This window comes from Aspergillus pseudotamarii, assembly GCF_009193445.1.
Source record: "Aspergillus pseudotamarii strain CBS 117625 unplaced genomic scaffold BDV38scaffold_143, whole genome shotgun sequence".
In the NCBI taxonomy this organism is placed as follows: Eukaryota; Fungi; Ascomycota; class Eurotiomycetes; order Eurotiales; family Aspergillaceae; genus Aspergillus; species Aspergillus pseudotamarii.
This window is the reverse complement of record NW_022475157.1, coordinates 15,937-32,429: the sequence shown is the minus strand read 5'-3', so window position 1 is coordinate 32,429 and position 16,493 is coordinate 15,937. Positions and strand designations below refer to the sequence as shown.

General features: G+C 47.8%; 5 protein-coding genes across 5 annotated transcripts; 3 read left to right on the top strand and 2 right to left on the bottom strand.

Annotated features, from left to right (window-relative positions):
- Window positions 1-438: 438 nt before the first annotated feature.
- Window positions 439-6,638, bottom strand: BDV38DRAFT_289282 (serine/threonine protein kinase; the record flags this gene model as incomplete). The annotated part of the gene is made up of 9 exons (XM_032061209.1): window positions 439-2,765; window positions 2,819-2,966; window positions 3,029-3,146; window positions 3,221-3,249; window positions 5,136-5,233; window positions 5,317-5,425; window positions 5,487-5,854; window positions 5,934-5,979; window positions 6,048-6,638. 9 exons carry the CDS (start codon window positions 6,636-6,638, stop codon window positions 439-441), a joined length of 3,834 nt encoding a protein of 1,277 aa, XP_031906900.1.
- Window positions 6,639-6,875: 237 nt separating this feature from the next.
- BDV38DRAFT_42924 (uncharacterized protein) lies at window positions 6,876-7,939 on the top strand. Its single transcript, XM_032063330.1, has 3 exons — window positions 6,876-7,187; window positions 7,254-7,679; window positions 7,741-7,939. The coding sequence occupies exons 1-3, from the start codon at window positions 7,050-7,052 to the stop codon at window positions 7,813-7,815; spliced, it is 639 nt and encodes a 212-aa protein (XP_031906899.1). The 5' UTR covers window positions 6,876-7,049; the 3' UTR covers window positions 7,816-7,939.
- Window positions 7,929-8,979, bottom strand: BDV38DRAFT_42946 (CFEM domain-containing protein). The gene is made up of 3 exons (XM_032063331.1): window positions 8,814-8,979; window positions 8,583-8,715; window positions 7,929-8,485 (listed from the first exon to the last, which is right to left on the bottom strand). The coding sequence occupies exons 1-3, from the start codon at window positions 8,898-8,900 to the stop codon at window positions 8,130-8,132; spliced, it is 576 nt and encodes a 191-aa protein (XP_031906898.1). The 5' UTR covers window positions 8,901-8,979; the 3' UTR covers window positions 7,929-8,129.
- A 1,741-nt stretch (window positions 8,980-10,720) lies between these two features.
- BDV38DRAFT_291198 (putative MFS transporter) lies at window positions 10,721-12,790 on the top strand (the record flags this gene model as incomplete). Its single annotated transcript, XM_032061685.1, has 7 exons — window positions 10,721-10,766; window positions 10,828-10,961; window positions 11,030-11,419; window positions 11,474-11,977; window positions 12,028-12,436; window positions 12,496-12,663; window positions 12,720-12,790. 7 exons carry the CDS (start codon window positions 10,721-10,723, stop codon window positions 12,788-12,790), a joined length of 1,722 nt encoding a protein of 573 aa, XP_031906897.1.
- An 867-nt stretch (window positions 12,791-13,657) lies between these two features.
- On the top strand, window positions 13,658-16,418 carry BDV38DRAFT_291196 (uncharacterized protein; the record flags this gene model as incomplete). Its single annotated transcript, XM_032061684.1, has 4 exons — window positions 13,658-13,727; window positions 13,793-13,888; window positions 13,957-15,276; window positions 15,329-16,418. The coding sequence occupies 4 exons, from the start codon at window positions 13,658-13,660 to the stop codon at window positions 16,225-16,227; spliced, it is 2,385 nt and encodes a 794-aa protein (XP_031906896.1). The 3' UTR covers window positions 16,228-16,418.
- Between the last annotated feature and the right edge of the window lie 75 nt (window positions 16,419-16,493).

Here is a 16,493-nt window from a genome sequence, read left to right as displayed (position 1 = left end):
AAAAAAAAAAAAAAAGCCAGTCCCGCGAGGTCTAGCAAATTAGACCCAGCAGACGTTAATCAGGGCTCACGAAGGAAAATAATGCAAAACAAGATACACGGAAAGGAGATCGCGATGTGAAGTGATGGACATGCTTAATATGGCAATGTAAAACTTGAATTATAAAAAGGAAACCCAGGAATGGGGAGGATGTGAAAGGGAGGGACAGAGGAAAAACAGGGAAAGAGAAAGAGAGTCGTGGGAAGCCACAGAGACGGGGTGTAAAGCATTCAAATCCATCACCTTTTACCCAGACCAGAGATGCCCAAGAACAGTGTCCAAAGAAACTAGCGCCGCATAGCCGCAGGGGTATAAGATAAATTGTAAAACAAGAAAGAAACCGAAAATGCCAACCGATAGAACGAAGGGAGTAATAGTCGATGCTTCCAACTCTTAATATTATGTCATGGCTCTCTTCCCGGAACGCACTGATCTCGGAGAATTGCCAGCTGCTGCCTTCAACTTTGACGCCTTGAGTGAAGACGAACGTGGAGGACGCATTGGACTGGTGTCAAGGTCAGGAGCTGGGGCAAGAACCGGCTTAGAGCTTCGCCCAGACAAGTCACTAGCGTACTCTAACCCTGTGTGTTCATCGGTCTTCATTTCAGTGGGCGATCCAGGCTCCTCTTCCGTTCCTGTAAATGCGTCGACTTCTTCGATATCCTCATCTTCCTCGATGTCTTCTTCTATGATTTGGCTCTTTCGCGCCACAGGTCGAGCTGCGCTTGAGGTCTCCGCGACGGCAGCACCACTACGGGGAAACTCCGGGCCAGACATGCCGCCAGATACCATGAGATTTGCAGTGTGGACCATAGGCCCTTTGAACGCAGATCGTTTGCGGCGTGCAAACACAAGACTTGATGATGGTGAATACAGTAAGGGCGCAGGTGCCGATTCGTTGAATATTGAAGTCATTCTACCATTAGGATCATCCGCCTCGAGGTACCCATTGTTCACGCCTCGAACCAAGCGGATATTGCTAGGGAAACGGGACGAGGCGCTGGGCGTAGTGGGGAGAACTTTGACGGAGGAATGGGGTGATCTGGAGGCCCGAGCTGTCGGGGTTGATGCTGAACCGATACTGTTTGACGAGACAGATGACGCTTTTGAATGGGTGTGAGTATGGTGGATGCTACGAATTGAGGAAATCGAAGATGAGGTTGACTTGCGGCCTCGCAGACCTGCAGAAGATCGCCTGTAGGAACCCCTAGGCGTGATTGGAGAGGGTGACAAGGAGTTCCGGTGGCTTGCATTGGTGCTTAAAGGTCGAGTCTGGCGAGGATAGGAATGGCGGTTATTGGGATAGGAAGCACTACTGCGGGCCAGGCTGCTGGCATTGGACGCGCGCTTTATCTGCGTCGGTGTCGACAACTCTCCCGTTGCAGGGACAGCCGAAGAAGACTGCGCAGATTTCTTCCCTGTATCCTGCCCTTTGGATGGGCTTAGCTTGTCTGAAAGAAACTTGCGATGAGTCCCTTGTGTACCAGGAGCTTTGCTGTGGGGGGACTTGGCTCTCTTTGTAGACTCGACGAACCAATGTTTGAGGGACGCCAGTTGACTGAGGATTGGATACTGACGGCGCCCTGTGCGACGCCTGAAGATTCCATTATGTTGGGCTAGCTCGGGCTGAGACGCGCTTACATGCAATGTACTTGGCCTGCTTGGGCGTCTTCTATCTTTGGGAGGTGGTAATGGGCGGTGTCGGGTGGAACTGGCAGACCGAACAGAGTCTTTGTCAACGGGGGGAGGTGGGTTGCTGGAAGCTGGGGATTGGATGGAAACTGGCTCTGGTAGACTGGGCAGCTCAGGCACACCAAACTGCGAAGGTAAGCTCCGTCGATCCCTGCGACCTCGCTCCTGGAGAGGTGCATTCAGAGAGGTATGTCCCTCCTCATCAACCTCGACAAGGGCGGCTGAGATTTTCTCTAGCCGGCTGCTAGCCGCGCTCAAGCGACGAATATTCTTCACTTCAGCTTCTCGCTCCCTTCGCTTACGCTCTCGTTTTTGCTCCTTCCGTTGTTCTTTTTCGATTAGCAATGCCCACCAACCAGCGAGTGGGTCACATCGCTGAGAAAGGACGCTGTCCATCACTTCATCAATATTGACGCCGGCACTTTTCATCCGCTGCAAGGTTGTCCTCTCTAGAGGCGTAGTAAAAGGAGCAGGTCGTGGAATTTTCAATATTGCCAACTGTTCCGGAGCATGTTCGGCAAGGAACGGGTGTGCCAAAATTTCGTCTAGGCTGGGCCGAATCAGAGGGCGCTTTGATAAGAGCAAGTTTATGAGAGTTTTTGCATCATCTGGAAATCTGTCATTGTAAGCAGGATTCTCCGTAAGGATCCGAGTCTTGGTAACTTGGTCGTCGTCCTCGTCGAATGGGAGCTCCCCAGCGAGGAGGGCATATAAAATGATGCCCAAGCTCCACACATCGACCTTTTCGCCTGCATACTTCTCACCCTTCAACATCTCTGGGGCACTATAACATATCGTACCACAGAATGTCTGCAGGTAGCTTGCTTTGCCCTCATACTCCCGGGTGAACCCGAAATCACAGAGTTTGACATTCTCATGTTTGTCTAGTAAAATATTCTCCAGTTTTAGGTCCCGGTGGACACAAGACTTGCTGTGAACATAGGCTACAGCACCGACAAGCTGGGTGAAAATCCTCTTCACTTTGTCGACAGGCAGTGGGCCATGATGAAGAAGGTAGTTATAAAGCTCATCACCTAGCCGCGCCTGTCAGCAGTGGGGTGGTGATACGCTGATATACGCGCCATACCTGGACAATATTCCAGCACCAGCCAAACCAGCTTTTCCGTTACAAGAACTTCGTAGAGGCGGGCAATGTGAGGATGTAAAAACTGGCGATGATGATGAATCTCACGCGGCAGATTCGTATCTTCCCTACTTGAGGACTTGAGCACAACCTATTCCCAATTAAATCAGTCAATATATTCGTTGAAGTGCAAGGTATGTTGTACAATTATACCTTGGAACCATTAGTGAGCTTATGGGACGCAAGGTAAACCTTGCCGAATGAACCCTTCCCAATTAGCCTTCCGAGGGTATAGTTCCCTACACTCCGAAGATCCTTTGATGAGAATTCCCTGACAAAGAAGCGGTCGTGAGTAACTATAGGCCTGACTGTAGTAGAGGAGGTTGAGAGAAAGTAGGCGCTTACTCGAGAAGTTCATGGTAGGACTGGGCGAGCTGTAGTGTAATTACTAGTTAGCTAGGCTTCATACAAGATATAAGATTGATGGGAACCAGCTGTAAACAATGTTTGGACACAAGCACGACGAAGGATATATGAATCTGCAGCCAACGACTAGGGAGATGATCCGTATGGGCGCATAACTATAATAATGCCATTGAACTGGTAGGTTGAAAGCAACGAACCTTCTCCTTTTGTTTTTGGGCTTGAACCTCCGCTCTAGTCCTGGGAGGCGGCATGTGTTAAGATAATCCCCGCCCGTTCTAAAATACACCGCGGAGACGAGAGATGCGCTTCTTGAACTTTGTATAGTATTTTCAGACGATTGTAATTCGTGTGCGACTGCCATTCAAAGGACCTAGTACATTAAGAACGGTCGTCTGAGTAGATAGGGATCGAGACGTAGGCTGCAGCGTGATGCGGAGGCTAAGAATCAAGGAGCAAGCCACCCGCTACAGCTCGAGGGCAGACCGAGTAGTATCAATCAAGCGTTTGTAATATAGCACGGAGCGAAATATCGGAAGACAATGGAGTTTATCCCCGAGTCTTGGTCAAAAGCGAGTGTAGGGCGGCGTAGCTGGTGGAAGCCGCGGAGTGGACCGCAATATCAAAACGGAAGGAGAAGGGGTTGAGCCGCAGCCGGGGAGACGATCAGCTAGGACATAATTATACAATGTTAGTTTGTTATGAAATGGTATCCAGCAAAAGAAATATTGCCCAGAAATGCCCTGGAGTATTAGTGAGAACAGCAGAGGGAAAAAAGAAACATAGGGGGGGAAAGAGGAAAAAAAAAAAAAAAACAAGCATACCACAAAAGTAATGGACTTCGAAGGATAAGAAACGAAAGGATCGGAGTGAGAGAGGGGTCCTGAGCAAGAGAGAGGGAGAAAAAGAGACCAAGTAATGGCGAGAATGGATGCAGCCAAGCAAGCTTCCAATGGGCTTAATTGTCAACTAAACATGCAAATATGTGTGTGTATATGAGTGGTGTGGTGCGTGACAGGAGAGGACAATTAGTATGGGATGAAGTAAGGAAAGGCTCTGACGACAGCCAACAGGACATTGCATAAGCAGTTGAGCCGTTAATTAGCTCATTCAAAGCCGATGGGAAACTATTCCTTCGTTCCTTAGACTTTATTATGATTTTCTCCATTAGCTGAGGTGAAAAACGTGGGCCGTTTCTTGTCATTGGAAAGTATGATAAACCTGCTTTTAATTCGTCATAGTGTAGGGATCAATGCCCGTAGTGCTATTTTATTGCTTTTCTTTTTGACTTTGATTCTTTATTATGCTTCGTTCCCGACCAAACTTTTATTTCCCAGGCGAGGGATCATGTCACATGCCCTTCCAGGCCTCAACTCCAATCCAAACAAACAATCAATAAGTACTTTATATATTTCTCTTTTTAAATTTTTTTTTTTCCAACTTTCAATTTCTTTAGTTCAAGAATCATATTCATTCTCTTCTTCAGGCGGACCTGGCTTATCTCGTCCGATGTTAACCCCTGAATCACATTAATAAATTTAGAAAAGAAATTAATTTATTATGACATACCGCACTAGTCCTCTCTAGCGCCATTCGCCATGCCCGTGTTGAGCTTAGTGAGGAGCGTTTCATTTAAACTACGGAGTCCATCCACCAGTATACTTTTCCCCTTTGGAATGAACCAGATGTACCTGAAATTGATCGTATGACGATTGCATAACATTTTTTTATAGTTATGCACCCGGCAAATCTACTGAATATCATAATTATAATCGTGGGACGGTTGGGGTATATAACGTGGAGGTTGTTTGTTTACGCCTTCGAACTGCGACTTGATTGCTAGGCGTCATCACATTTTCATCTCCTGCCACCAGGGTAGGGAATGCAAATGTCGAACTGTGCGATGACTGGCACAAAGTGCTGGATCGACACTTTCAAGCCCCGGTTCCCCTTGAAATGCGAGCGATACCAATCCGAAGTAAGAGTGCAGCAGATCTGTGCGTCCAAATTAGCTAAATTACAAAAAGAGTAAAACAAGGAGAAAAAGAAAGAAGTCCAAGAGCAAACGCTAGACTCACCTGGTGGCTCTCCAACGCCCTTTCCGAATCCGCCAATGATATGCTGCGTTTTCTCTAAGAGGTATCGCCGATTCCGAGTCGCGTCCACCAAAGCTAGCCTATCCATCATCTGTTCCTTCACTATCAGCCTGATGCGCACTTTGAGTTTGTTGTGAGGTAAAGTCACTCACATTCAGAGATGCAGTATTCCAAAAAGAATAGCAAGTATCGGCGTATTTGTTACAGCGTCCGTTGAATCCTGCCCATCGCAATGAACCCTCCGTCTCCGGCGGTACAACAGGGAGCTGATCGACTTTCGTGTCTATACTGGGCTCCTCAACTGTCGCTGACAGAGATCTGACTCCACCAACGCCGTGGCCATCTTCATCGTCAGATTCTTCCTCATCATCGCCGAGCTCAGATGTTTGTCGTGCAACAAGCCATCTGACCAAAGAGTCGAAGGGGACAGCTTTGGGCGAAAGCAGCGTGATCGGCTTATGGTTCTTCGAAAGACGGTCCAAGAATGTTAGAGCACCAATAGCACAATAGGTGTGACCAGCTGCGACTCGAAAGTTAGAGGGATGGCATATAAATATAGGATAGCCGTTGCGTAGTGGGATATGGTAAATTGGACATACAGTGAGATTCACAGAAGGGCTCCTCTCCTATGCCGCCGTCGTATGCCTAGAGTGCTCCTTAGTCAAATCATAATCCACAGGGGTGGCAGAAAGTGCAAGAGGGGCATTGCTTACCTGACAGGCCTCGATAAACGCAACCAATTTATCCACGTCTATATCTATAATACCCTCAAGGTCATCCCCACATTTCCCTCTCAGTATATATCGCGTCCCGGCACCGAAACAGCAAAATCGTAGATCGCCGCCGCCTTCAATCTTCCCTTCTGCGCCGAGGACCTCGCCAAAGCTCCCGTTTTCGCGCTGCATTCTGGAGAGCCATTGTAGACACTCAGTGCGCTTTACCCGTGATAGATCATCACCCAAGATCAACAATATCACCAATGCGAAGAATGTCGAGGGAATGTTGGCCGGATCCCAAGCTTCATTTTCTGACGTTCGCCGTTCTGACCCAAAGTCGGTCCCTGTGAATCCCCGAAAGCCCCCCGAGGGCACTTGGCAGTGGTAGATCCACTCAACATACCCTTGCCGCTCTTCGAGAGTGGTTTTGTTGTATAATTCGCCTAGGAGATCCAGGCCTGCAATGGTGAAGTAAGCGAGGAGGATGCGGTTCGAGTCATTGGAGGTATATAGGTTTGGTAAAAACGTCTTGAGGCATCGTAGGAAATACTTAATATGACGTTCCTTATGAAAAACGGCTTCGGTCATGGTTATGGCAGTGAAGGTACGGGTTATGATCCAGGGTACTGGCCATAAAGCTTGCGCAGATAGTATGAAAGCTGTCCGCGATATGCCTCAGGGATACTTTGTCAAGTTATCATGCCATCAGTCATCTTGTTAATCTCGATTTCTCATTAGGTGGGCGGACACTATCGGAGTTAACAGCTGCCGCCCACTTAACCCCACATGATTTGCTTGGTTCCAAGGGAGAGAAAAATAATAATAATAATAATGAACAACTCCCTTTTAACCCATAACAGCTCTAGAGGTCTGGACTCGACCTCACCCCGAATATCACTGAACATGCGGAGGTGACATTTAGACACCAACATCACTATTTCATTTACAGCTCTCTATTTTGTTCTAGGCATCCTTTAACCTGTGCCCACAAACAACAAGATGGGTCTATTATCATCTAAAACGCTGATTCAGGCACATGCCTTGTGTCTGTTCATCCTCGCCGTCTACCTCACTAGGTCACCGGAAGTCATCACGGACTCCGATGTGGTTTTTATGCTAGGGGAGACCTTACAAATAGTAAGAATAAACCCTAATCTCTAAAAATGTTCTCTTTATCGGAGGTTGATAGGCCATTTACTTCAGGATGCCGCGCCATCCCTTTCTCGTCCTCAGTCACCTTTCGCGCTATGCGGTATCCTCCTTGTCGCGGATGCCATCGTCGACCTCATCCTCGTCACAAAGGTCCCCCGAATCAATGAAATTATTGCGATGGCAGAAATCGCTCGGTCCGCAGCCCCCACATCCATCGCAGGAGCTATGCGAACGAATCCATTCTTAGCACGTCTCGCCTCGCTTTACACCGAAATTTGGACACTGCTCTCTGCTTCACGCTTTTGCCTTTTCTTTGCCGTTTCTTTCTTTATATACCAGAGTAAGCCATCGGATTGGGGCGTGGATGTTCACCACGCAGTTGATGGGTATGGCCAAGAGTCCTCCTCTGGCTTGGACCAGTTGAAAAACAGAGTAATATTCACGTATGGCTTTATGGAAATGATGTTTTGGCTTTGGGTAAGTTCCGTGATCTCTTCTACACCTTACCATGATTTTCAGGTCTAACTAATTGTTGCAGATTTTCCTTACCCTCCGCGAAGAACGACACGAGATCGCGGTTCGATTCGCAGAACAAGATCAACAACTGTCGTAGACTTCTTTGAATGTGCGAGCGTGTGGAGTACCTAAATTGAACCAGCTACTACAAAGAGAATGAGAGCGATCACAACGAGCACGCATATTCCATTCGACTTCTTCAATGCGTACACATAGGTGGACGCTGAAGATCACGAGAATGTGGACTTAGTAGAGCATATCAAATACAAATTAGACAATTGTTCGCCCGGTGTCTTGGATGCAGGCAAAACCTTGATTCTCTGCTTGACTTCCCCAACTTGTCTTTATGTAGTCAGATATCTCTGCCATTCTACTGTGTACTCGGAAAGAGGCGGCCGGCGTCTCACTCCTCTACGCAAGGAATGCGAAGGCCGCCGCACCAACAGCCGCAAGGAGGCCAGTGCCCTTGCCTTGTACAAGGACAGCTCCGCTAGTACTGGTAGTAGGTGACGATGCTGAGGTAGATGAGGTCTTGGTGTTACTGCCAGATTTGGAAGCGGTTGGTGATGCGGAACTGTCGGAAGAACCCGAAGTAGTCGTAGCTGATTCATTCGTAGCCGTGCTCTTCGCAGTAGTCGACTTGCTGGAGGCAGAAGAATCGGAGGAAGTCTCAGTAGCGCTTGAACTTCCCTCAGCACAGCTAGCACTCTTGGGGAGGTCATTTACACCGGCGCCACTACAGAGCTGGCTTGCGAATTTGAGAACGGCTACGCGAGACCATGTCAGCAAGAGAATATCCCCTCGTGCGTCTGATTCTGCATTGAACTCGTAGTGTCAGGAAACGACAGCAAAACCAAGACTTACCATCTTGTTGATCCTTTGAGCACTTATTGGCGACACAACAAGAGATACTATTGATAAAGCGTTTGTCACCGCAAATACAAGCAACATCGATAGTCTGGCACTGCTTGGGAATTGAGCCAGTAGCACAGTCTTTCTGTTGTGGTTCTATCAGTAGACAATCTTGGGTCCATTTCAGCAAAAGGAGCTTATTAAGGAGCAGTGATCAAAGGTTTCAATCATGGGGATATATACCGCGCAGTCTGGGAGGCCGTCCATTCCTTGAGCAATAACAATGCTCAGGCATGTCATGAGTATGACAGAGATATAGTACAGCTTCATGTTGGCTACCTATAGTTTAGAGGAGAGGAGGGACGCAAGGCGAGATAAAATGGTCTGTTTGCAAATGAGTTGTTCTGGGCTGTACGGTGAAGTAAAGATCAAGTAGAGAAGGGGAGTGGCGTGAAAAGGATAAAGGACATCAGAAATCAAGAGGGCAGCGACAAGAACAAAGGGCAAAGCTGATTTCCCGCTCAATGTGGGCAGCTGCATAAAGAAAACTGTATAAGCTTAGGCTAAACCTACCATATGTAGAGTGATTTGAAACTTGTGGCCTTCACGGTTTCGCTTGAAGATCCTTGCCTCACAACACTTGTTTTTGACTATTAGTGTTCAGGTCCTATTGATGGGCCTCCATGACATGGCCTAACATGTTGAGAGCCAAGAGTTATTGGTTAAAGTCTAACTATACTCATTACATATAATACGGCTGATCAATGGAAAGGAGAGGTCGAGGGGTGAAAGTATGTACAGTAACACATATTTCTCTTGGTTGTTACCAGGAATACAAGCATCCAGTACTAGTACTTACGAGCGGTATGAGGAATATCCATTGCTTCTATTCAGTCATCCGGGGTATTAATTGCTCGACGAGACTGAGGCATGTGCCACAGTGCGGGTTACTACTAGTACTAGTACTACTACTTATACATATAAGTACGCTCACCAATAGTATCTTCTTTGAGGTTGGACAAGCTCCCAGTAGTGCGTCCCTAGTGTAGTGAAACAGATCCACAATATCCTCTTTTTTGGACTTGATTCCCAGATCTCCTTCAGCTCTAATACATCCTTATTCGTGGAAATACTGCCTTATTCTCCACTGTATTTCCCTTTGACGATCTTGACAGGGTCGGGAGTCAATCAGACGCCGTCGAATTCCGCGGTCATACCACCCCCTCACGTCTTATTTGGTATGGGCTTGTTTCCTAGTATCTCCAGGCTGTATTGAGATGTTTACCTAGGTTATACATAATAACCGAGTCTGAAAGTGGATCATTGGGTGTAAATCTTTCAGTAGTCTCAAAGCATGTCAGTCACCCAGTCCTACAATGGCTAATTCCATAGCTTTTCCTTCCAGGAGAAGGTTAAGAAACGCCATAAATCTCTACAGGTATAAAATTGCGAAAGCTGAATGTAAATCGTCGACCTGAACATCATTGATAAGTCAACTGAAGTGACAGGCTCTACTAGAATACATAACATAGAGACATCATGAGGTAAGCTAAGTTCGGTAGGTGGTCCACAGGAACGGGGACGATCAATGATCAAATAAATCATAGGGTGCTTCTCCGCACAGTGATCGTCTTGGCCATGATCGAGAAATAGCAATGATGTACTTTCAAGGCTTCTCACCAGATTCCATTCAATTGAATGGTCCTTGCAGGCTGGGTTACTGCATGTTAACACCTTGTCCGCTGTATTTTTCTTCCAATTCTTAAATCTTTCATTTCTTTATTTCTATTTCCTAACACACCACACCTCCCCCCACACTCTCCACCTTTCTTCCCATCCCCCGCTCCGACGTATTTGAATAATTACCTTCCAATCAAAAGAAGTTTATGCTGAACTCGTAGTAGGTAAGCCTTTTGAACAAATTCCCTGTGTTGGCTGGCTTTGACGTGTCCATCTCTCAAGGTTTTTATGAACCAGCGGGCAAGGCACAAGCTGTGATCACCAACTGGACTTGATGTTGAGCTCGGTTCATTTCTTATTCAGCTTTTCGTCCTTCTTGGGTAGTCGTTATTTATTCCCCGGAATAAAATAATTTACCCTGATATTGATGATCCCAAGCACTCTTAGGCCCGTTTGCTCTCATGGTCAGGATGGGTCTAGGTGTGTTAGAGGACTCTGCACTTGCCCAGGTCCCTGGTAAGTATCAATTGGCCTTCAGTACCTGCTGTAGATGTTTAATGGCTTCGGCTTTACCTAGGTACTTCTGATATCCTCGAAAGAGAAAGCTCTAACGAGCAGACCAATGTTGACACTAACCTGAAATATGACCGCTCGGGTACGGTTCCTATCCTCCTAGTTCCTCAACCGAGTGATGATCCCAATGATCCTCTGGTATGACGAGATCCCTCGCAACATGTTGCTCCTGAAATGTACTGTGACTGATAAAGAATGCCGCACAGAATTGGCCATTATGGAAGCGTGATATTACACTGCTATCCCTTTCCTTCGTCGCAGTTCTTTGTGCAACAACAAGTTCTCTTATGGCTGCCAATACCGTGACGATATCTCTTCACTTTAAGAAGAGCTTCACTTCGGTCGCCCTTCTTACTGGATATCACCTTTGTGGTGTGGGTGCTGCTGGGATATTGATCGTGCCAACAGCGCGAGTGTGGGGGAAACGCCATCTTTTTCTTCTCGGGAATGTCCTAATGGTAATAAGTTGTGGCTGGGCAGGTGGAAGCGCCAACAATTATACAAGTTTGGTATGGGCTCGCGTCTTCCAAGGGATTGCTCTAGCACCTTTTGAAGCTTTGGCCAATACCTGTGTCGGTGATTTATACTATGTCCACGTAAGTCTGAATCAACCCCCAATGATCAATACCTGCCACTAACAAGCATCGTAGGAGCGTGGCAAAAGGATGGCACTATCGAATGTTGCTCTCTTTGGAGCCGCTTTTCTTACACCGGTTCTGGCCGGTAAAATTACTCATTCTCTTGGGTGGGAGTGGACATTTTATCTTCTGGCCATCTTCTCGGCGGCATCACTGCCTTTGACTTTCTTCTTGGTCCCTGAGACAGCTTTTAGGCGCCCGGAATATCTAAACAATGACTTGAAACAGATCATACATCAAAGAAATGAAAATAGGATGTGCTTACAGCAACAATCCAATCAATATCCACATGAAGCCAGCCACACATCCGGTGAGAAAAAGCACCCTTCGCCGCTCACTAATAGTGAGTCCCAAGCTGGATCACAGGAGCGAGGCACGAATTTAAACATGACAGTCCCTGCGAAATCCTCATATATCAAAATGCTGAAGCCGTTTAACGGGCGCAAGACGGATGAGAATTTCTTGAAGCTTCTGCTCAGACCCTTTCCGCTTTTCTTTCACCCTGCAATTCTTTGGGTAAGCACTCGCTGAAACAATACCTTGAGATCAGACCCTGACAGCCATAGGCTTGCTTAATCCAAGGTGTAATCATCGGCTGGACTGTCTTCATTGGTGTGGTACTAGCGGCCATCTTCTTAGGGCCGCCCTTGTGGTTCAATGAAGTCCAAACCGGATATCTGTACACAGGCGCTTTTGTCGGCTCTATTCTGGGCTTAATCCTCTCGGGCCTACTTTCTGACTCTATGAATAAGATCATGATCAAGCTTAACAAAGGAAGATATGAGCCTGAGTTCCGCATTCTCCTCGTTATCTTTCAGTTAGTTTTCAGCGGTGCTGGGCTTTACGGCTTCGGCATAGTGGCCCAGGATGTGGGCAACTATGGTTGGCTTGTGGTTGATGTGTTCTTCGCATTGGTAATTATCGGGATGGTCATGGGTGCGGTTGCCAGCGCGCTATATATCGTTGATGCCCACCGTGAGTGGTTTCCATCTTCTATTGCGGTTATTCTTGAGCGCTCTCGCTGATAAACACAGGCCAAATTGCGATAGAATCGTTCACATGCATGCTAATATTCAAGAACATATTTAGTTTTATACTAACATTTTTCGCTTATGAATGGTTGCTCTCGAACGGTATTAAGCCGGCATTCTTGGCCATATCTAGCATACAAATGGGGATTTGTGCCTTGAGCATCCCCATGTGTAAGTTTCATTGATCATGCGGATGTAAGGATGGTGAGCTAACGCCTGTTTATTAGATATCTTTGGTAAAAAAAACCGTTCTTTCTTCACACGTCACGATCTTCTAAAGATTCTGCATTTATGGTGATACTATGGTGTTGAATGTTGCGACTGATTGTATAGAGCTAGTTATTTAGAAGCGCGTTGTTTAATCCTAGGTGTTGGGGTCTTGTCCCCATGAGTGATAACCACCTTTTCCTTTGTTTTTCCCCCCGTCTTTCCTCTGGGAAATAGGAACTGGTTCCTTGTTTCCCCCTTTCCTTTCTTTCCCTTCCTATCTGGTGACATACAATCTGTTCAGTACTCTACAAACCACGGAGGTACATCAATGTATGTACTTTCGGTATTACATCGGTGGAGGGTCTAGGCCCTAGGGATCTACCTTACAAAGGGTCATAGACCAGTAAGATGTGCAGCCTCAGCCACCAGTTCGTAAGGACAACAGACAGAAAAGCCTAACTGAAACCTGTTAACCGGGTCATGTGATGGGAAAATTTGGGTCTCACCAGCAGAAAACCCCAGGGTGGGAGTGGACGGAAACGGAAAAGAGCCGAAAGAATGTGTCTCTTAAAATGCCGGGATGGAGGAATCATCAGTCGATGGGATGTAACCTTCTTCCTTCTTTCATCTCACACTGCTATTAAAATCGACGTCATGACTAGAGCAACGTGAGAGTCATCTCCTCAGCCTTACGCCGCCAAGCCACTCCAAAGCTAACCGGTGATCGTAGCATCCGTGGATCGATCTCTGCAACCAACTACGTCACTGGCAATATTATACTCTCGTCAAACTTCCGGAGCCTCCTTCCTAGAGTCTATCCCGTCACTTCCGCCCAATTGCTCGTTCTTTTCTCCTCCCTGCTGTCCTATTCTCCTCTTTTTCTATCTTTCTCGGGAATGCCTGTCTTCGCTGCAATCCCTTGCTTCCTGCAACGCGCTGCGGACACTATCTTATCATGGCAACCATTGAGCAGCCCCCAGTTCAGAGCATTCCGCGCTCCCGGTCAACACGGTTAGCGGACCAAGGTGAGTGACCTTTAGGCAGAGTTTCAATCTGCTTTGTCTTCGAATAGGACCTTTTGCGCTAACAGGCCTGTGGATAGCCGCGTCGGCGGCCCTTTACGTTACCCATCCTGAGCGAAGACTATCGGCTCGCGAGCCATCGGCGTTCGAGACTGATCTATCCAGTATGTATAACCGATCAACTTCGGAGTTCTCTAAGTGTGTAAGGTAATGCGAAGCTAACGGTTTATAGACTTGAAAGTGCCAGGCTCACGTCCGGGCTTCAGTCATGCATCGGCAGTGGCTGCTTTGGCACACGCGAAGAATAGACAGCTCGAAGCTGAGAAACAGGCAGCAGCAGCGTTCTATGCCCAAGATCATCATTCCGATATTTCGAGCTATGGTGGGAATAGAGCTGGAGCTTCCGCGCGCAGGGACCGTAGTTCAATATCGAGTTTGCCCCCGAGCACGGAGATCTCCGCGGCCGATTTAACACCAGAGGCGCGCCGCGAAATCTCCGAAAGAGAGAAAGCTATCCGTGCTGCTAGGGGAGCCCTGTATATTAATAGGAGGAGAGCCGAATCTGCACCTTCTGAAGCGCCCTACACAACTTCGGCGGGCCAACTCAGCGATCTTGACGCCGCAATGGAGGCTAGCCGAATTCAACACCTTACACATGTCAACCGTCGACTTTTCACTGCAACCCCACCTGTGGCCCCAGAGATAGAGGAGCAGAGAAGGAAAAGTGTGCTGCAGGCAGCTGCCGTGTCAATGGCGCGGGACATGTACAGCCTCACAGAAGCTACCGAGCCAGAGCAACTTTATCCATCCATTCCTGGCACCCAGGCAAACTATGGGCGGGTGCGTCCCAAACGATCAGTTAGTCGACCAGAAGCAGGAGCTGTTCAACGGGCAGTAAATCTTCAGGAGACCGCTCAGAAGCTTGCAGCAGAGAAACTGGCCAGCATGCAGGATAACACCGCAGTATACCGGGAATATTACCGACTTGAGCAGGAAGATACTCGAACCAGCGTACCTACCCGCAGAAGGAGATTGTCTATAGACTCAGATGCATCTGAATTCGACGTAGAGCGGTCCAGAGAGATCAGGCATCAGATGACTAGTCTCCGAACAAAGCTTGATGCGGTGGATGAACAGAGAGACAAAGATCGTGCTCTTTTAATGGAAGCTGCGAAGAAAAATGTCGACGCAGTTTTGCAAGACATGGAAATGCGCGTCTATGCTGAGACCGGGCGCGCCCCTGCTGCACTCCAGAAAGAATGGGAGGAGGCGGCGTTGGCCCGCGCGCGGAAGGACATGCAAGAGACTGACTGGCAATATACCTCAGGCGAGAAAGTCAACCTTGGGGCTCAGACATTTATTGATATGTCTGATGTGGAGGCACTTGCTCGTTCAAGGCTTCAGCCAACGTTTGATGAAATTACTGATCGCGCAGAGACGGAAAGAGCTAAGGAGTTAGAGCGGCGCTTGGATGAAGAGGAAAAACAGCGTCGTGAAGCTGTAGCTCGTCAACGAGAGGCCGACCTTGTGGCTGAGGAGAAGAGACAGAAAGGTTAGTGTTCTCAAGTTCGTCCTCGATACATCACATTGCTAATCTTAAATAGCTGCCATGAAACAAGAGTTGAAAGGCAGAGGGGAAAAGACATGGTTGTGGCGGAAGGCTAAGAGGACGCAGGAGCATGAGCCCACCATAGGAAAACCCACCGTAACTAGGGCTACCGAGGGACTCGAGGGTGCGGCTGAGGAACATGCGCAAAGTGCTCCACAAGAAACAGAGCAGCCACAGACTACGCAGGCAGGCAATGAGGCTACAGCATCGGGTGCCGTGGTAGATACAGGATCTACAGAGCCCATTACGAGAACAGAATCGAAACTCAAAACGTGGTTCAGTAAGTTGGGCGGCCGTCGCCCCAGTGCAGGCACAGGTGAAGCTCCAAAGGTAGCGGAGGGCAATCGCGAGACACCCTCAAACGCGGTGGAAGAGACAGCCCAGGCAGCAGAGGGACCGAATGAGTCAGTCGAGACAGCCGAAACCCCTGATGCAACTGATTTAGCCGAGGTGGATGGTGTTAACGAACGTGGTGCGCCTCTTAGGTCCAATCCTGTTACAGCTGATGAGCTGCAAGGAATGCAGAGAAAATCAGTGGATGCAGGTACGCTGGAGGCTACGAAATCTGGAGGGCAGGCAGTTGAGCCAGTTTCCAAGGAGAGTCCGGAGCAGAATGGTGATAAGCGATCTCGTCTGAAGTCCAGATTTTCGCAGATGGTCTCGAGGAACTCGCAAGATAAGACGGATGGAATTACAGATCATAATAAGGAGGCTGATGAAGGATCTGTGCCTGTCGAACATACTGCTGCGGATGAGTTACCTTCGCACGCTACTGAGCGAGAAGAACTACGTGAGAGTGCCGCCGATCAAGGATTGCCTGTTCCGCCAGCAATCGGAAAGCGAGCAAGCAACGGTACTACTGGTCGTGAATCACGGTTCTCCGAAGACCTTTGAAGATGTGATTGTATTGCTTTAAATTTTCTGTACATCTTTTGTCGAGGTTCTGGAACCCCGTTTGATCTTTTTAGTCTTGTTTGCGGTGTGGATTGTGTGCTTTTTGGAGTCGGGATTACTACAGGGGAATGGACAGGTAATGCGTTCTACAGGACTTTAGTACATATGAGGGGACATTCCTGGACTACTAATGTTCTAGCTTTTTTGCTGAGTTTTCCCATGACTTGATATGCAACCTAGTATGTGAAAATCACAAGTATCTAACA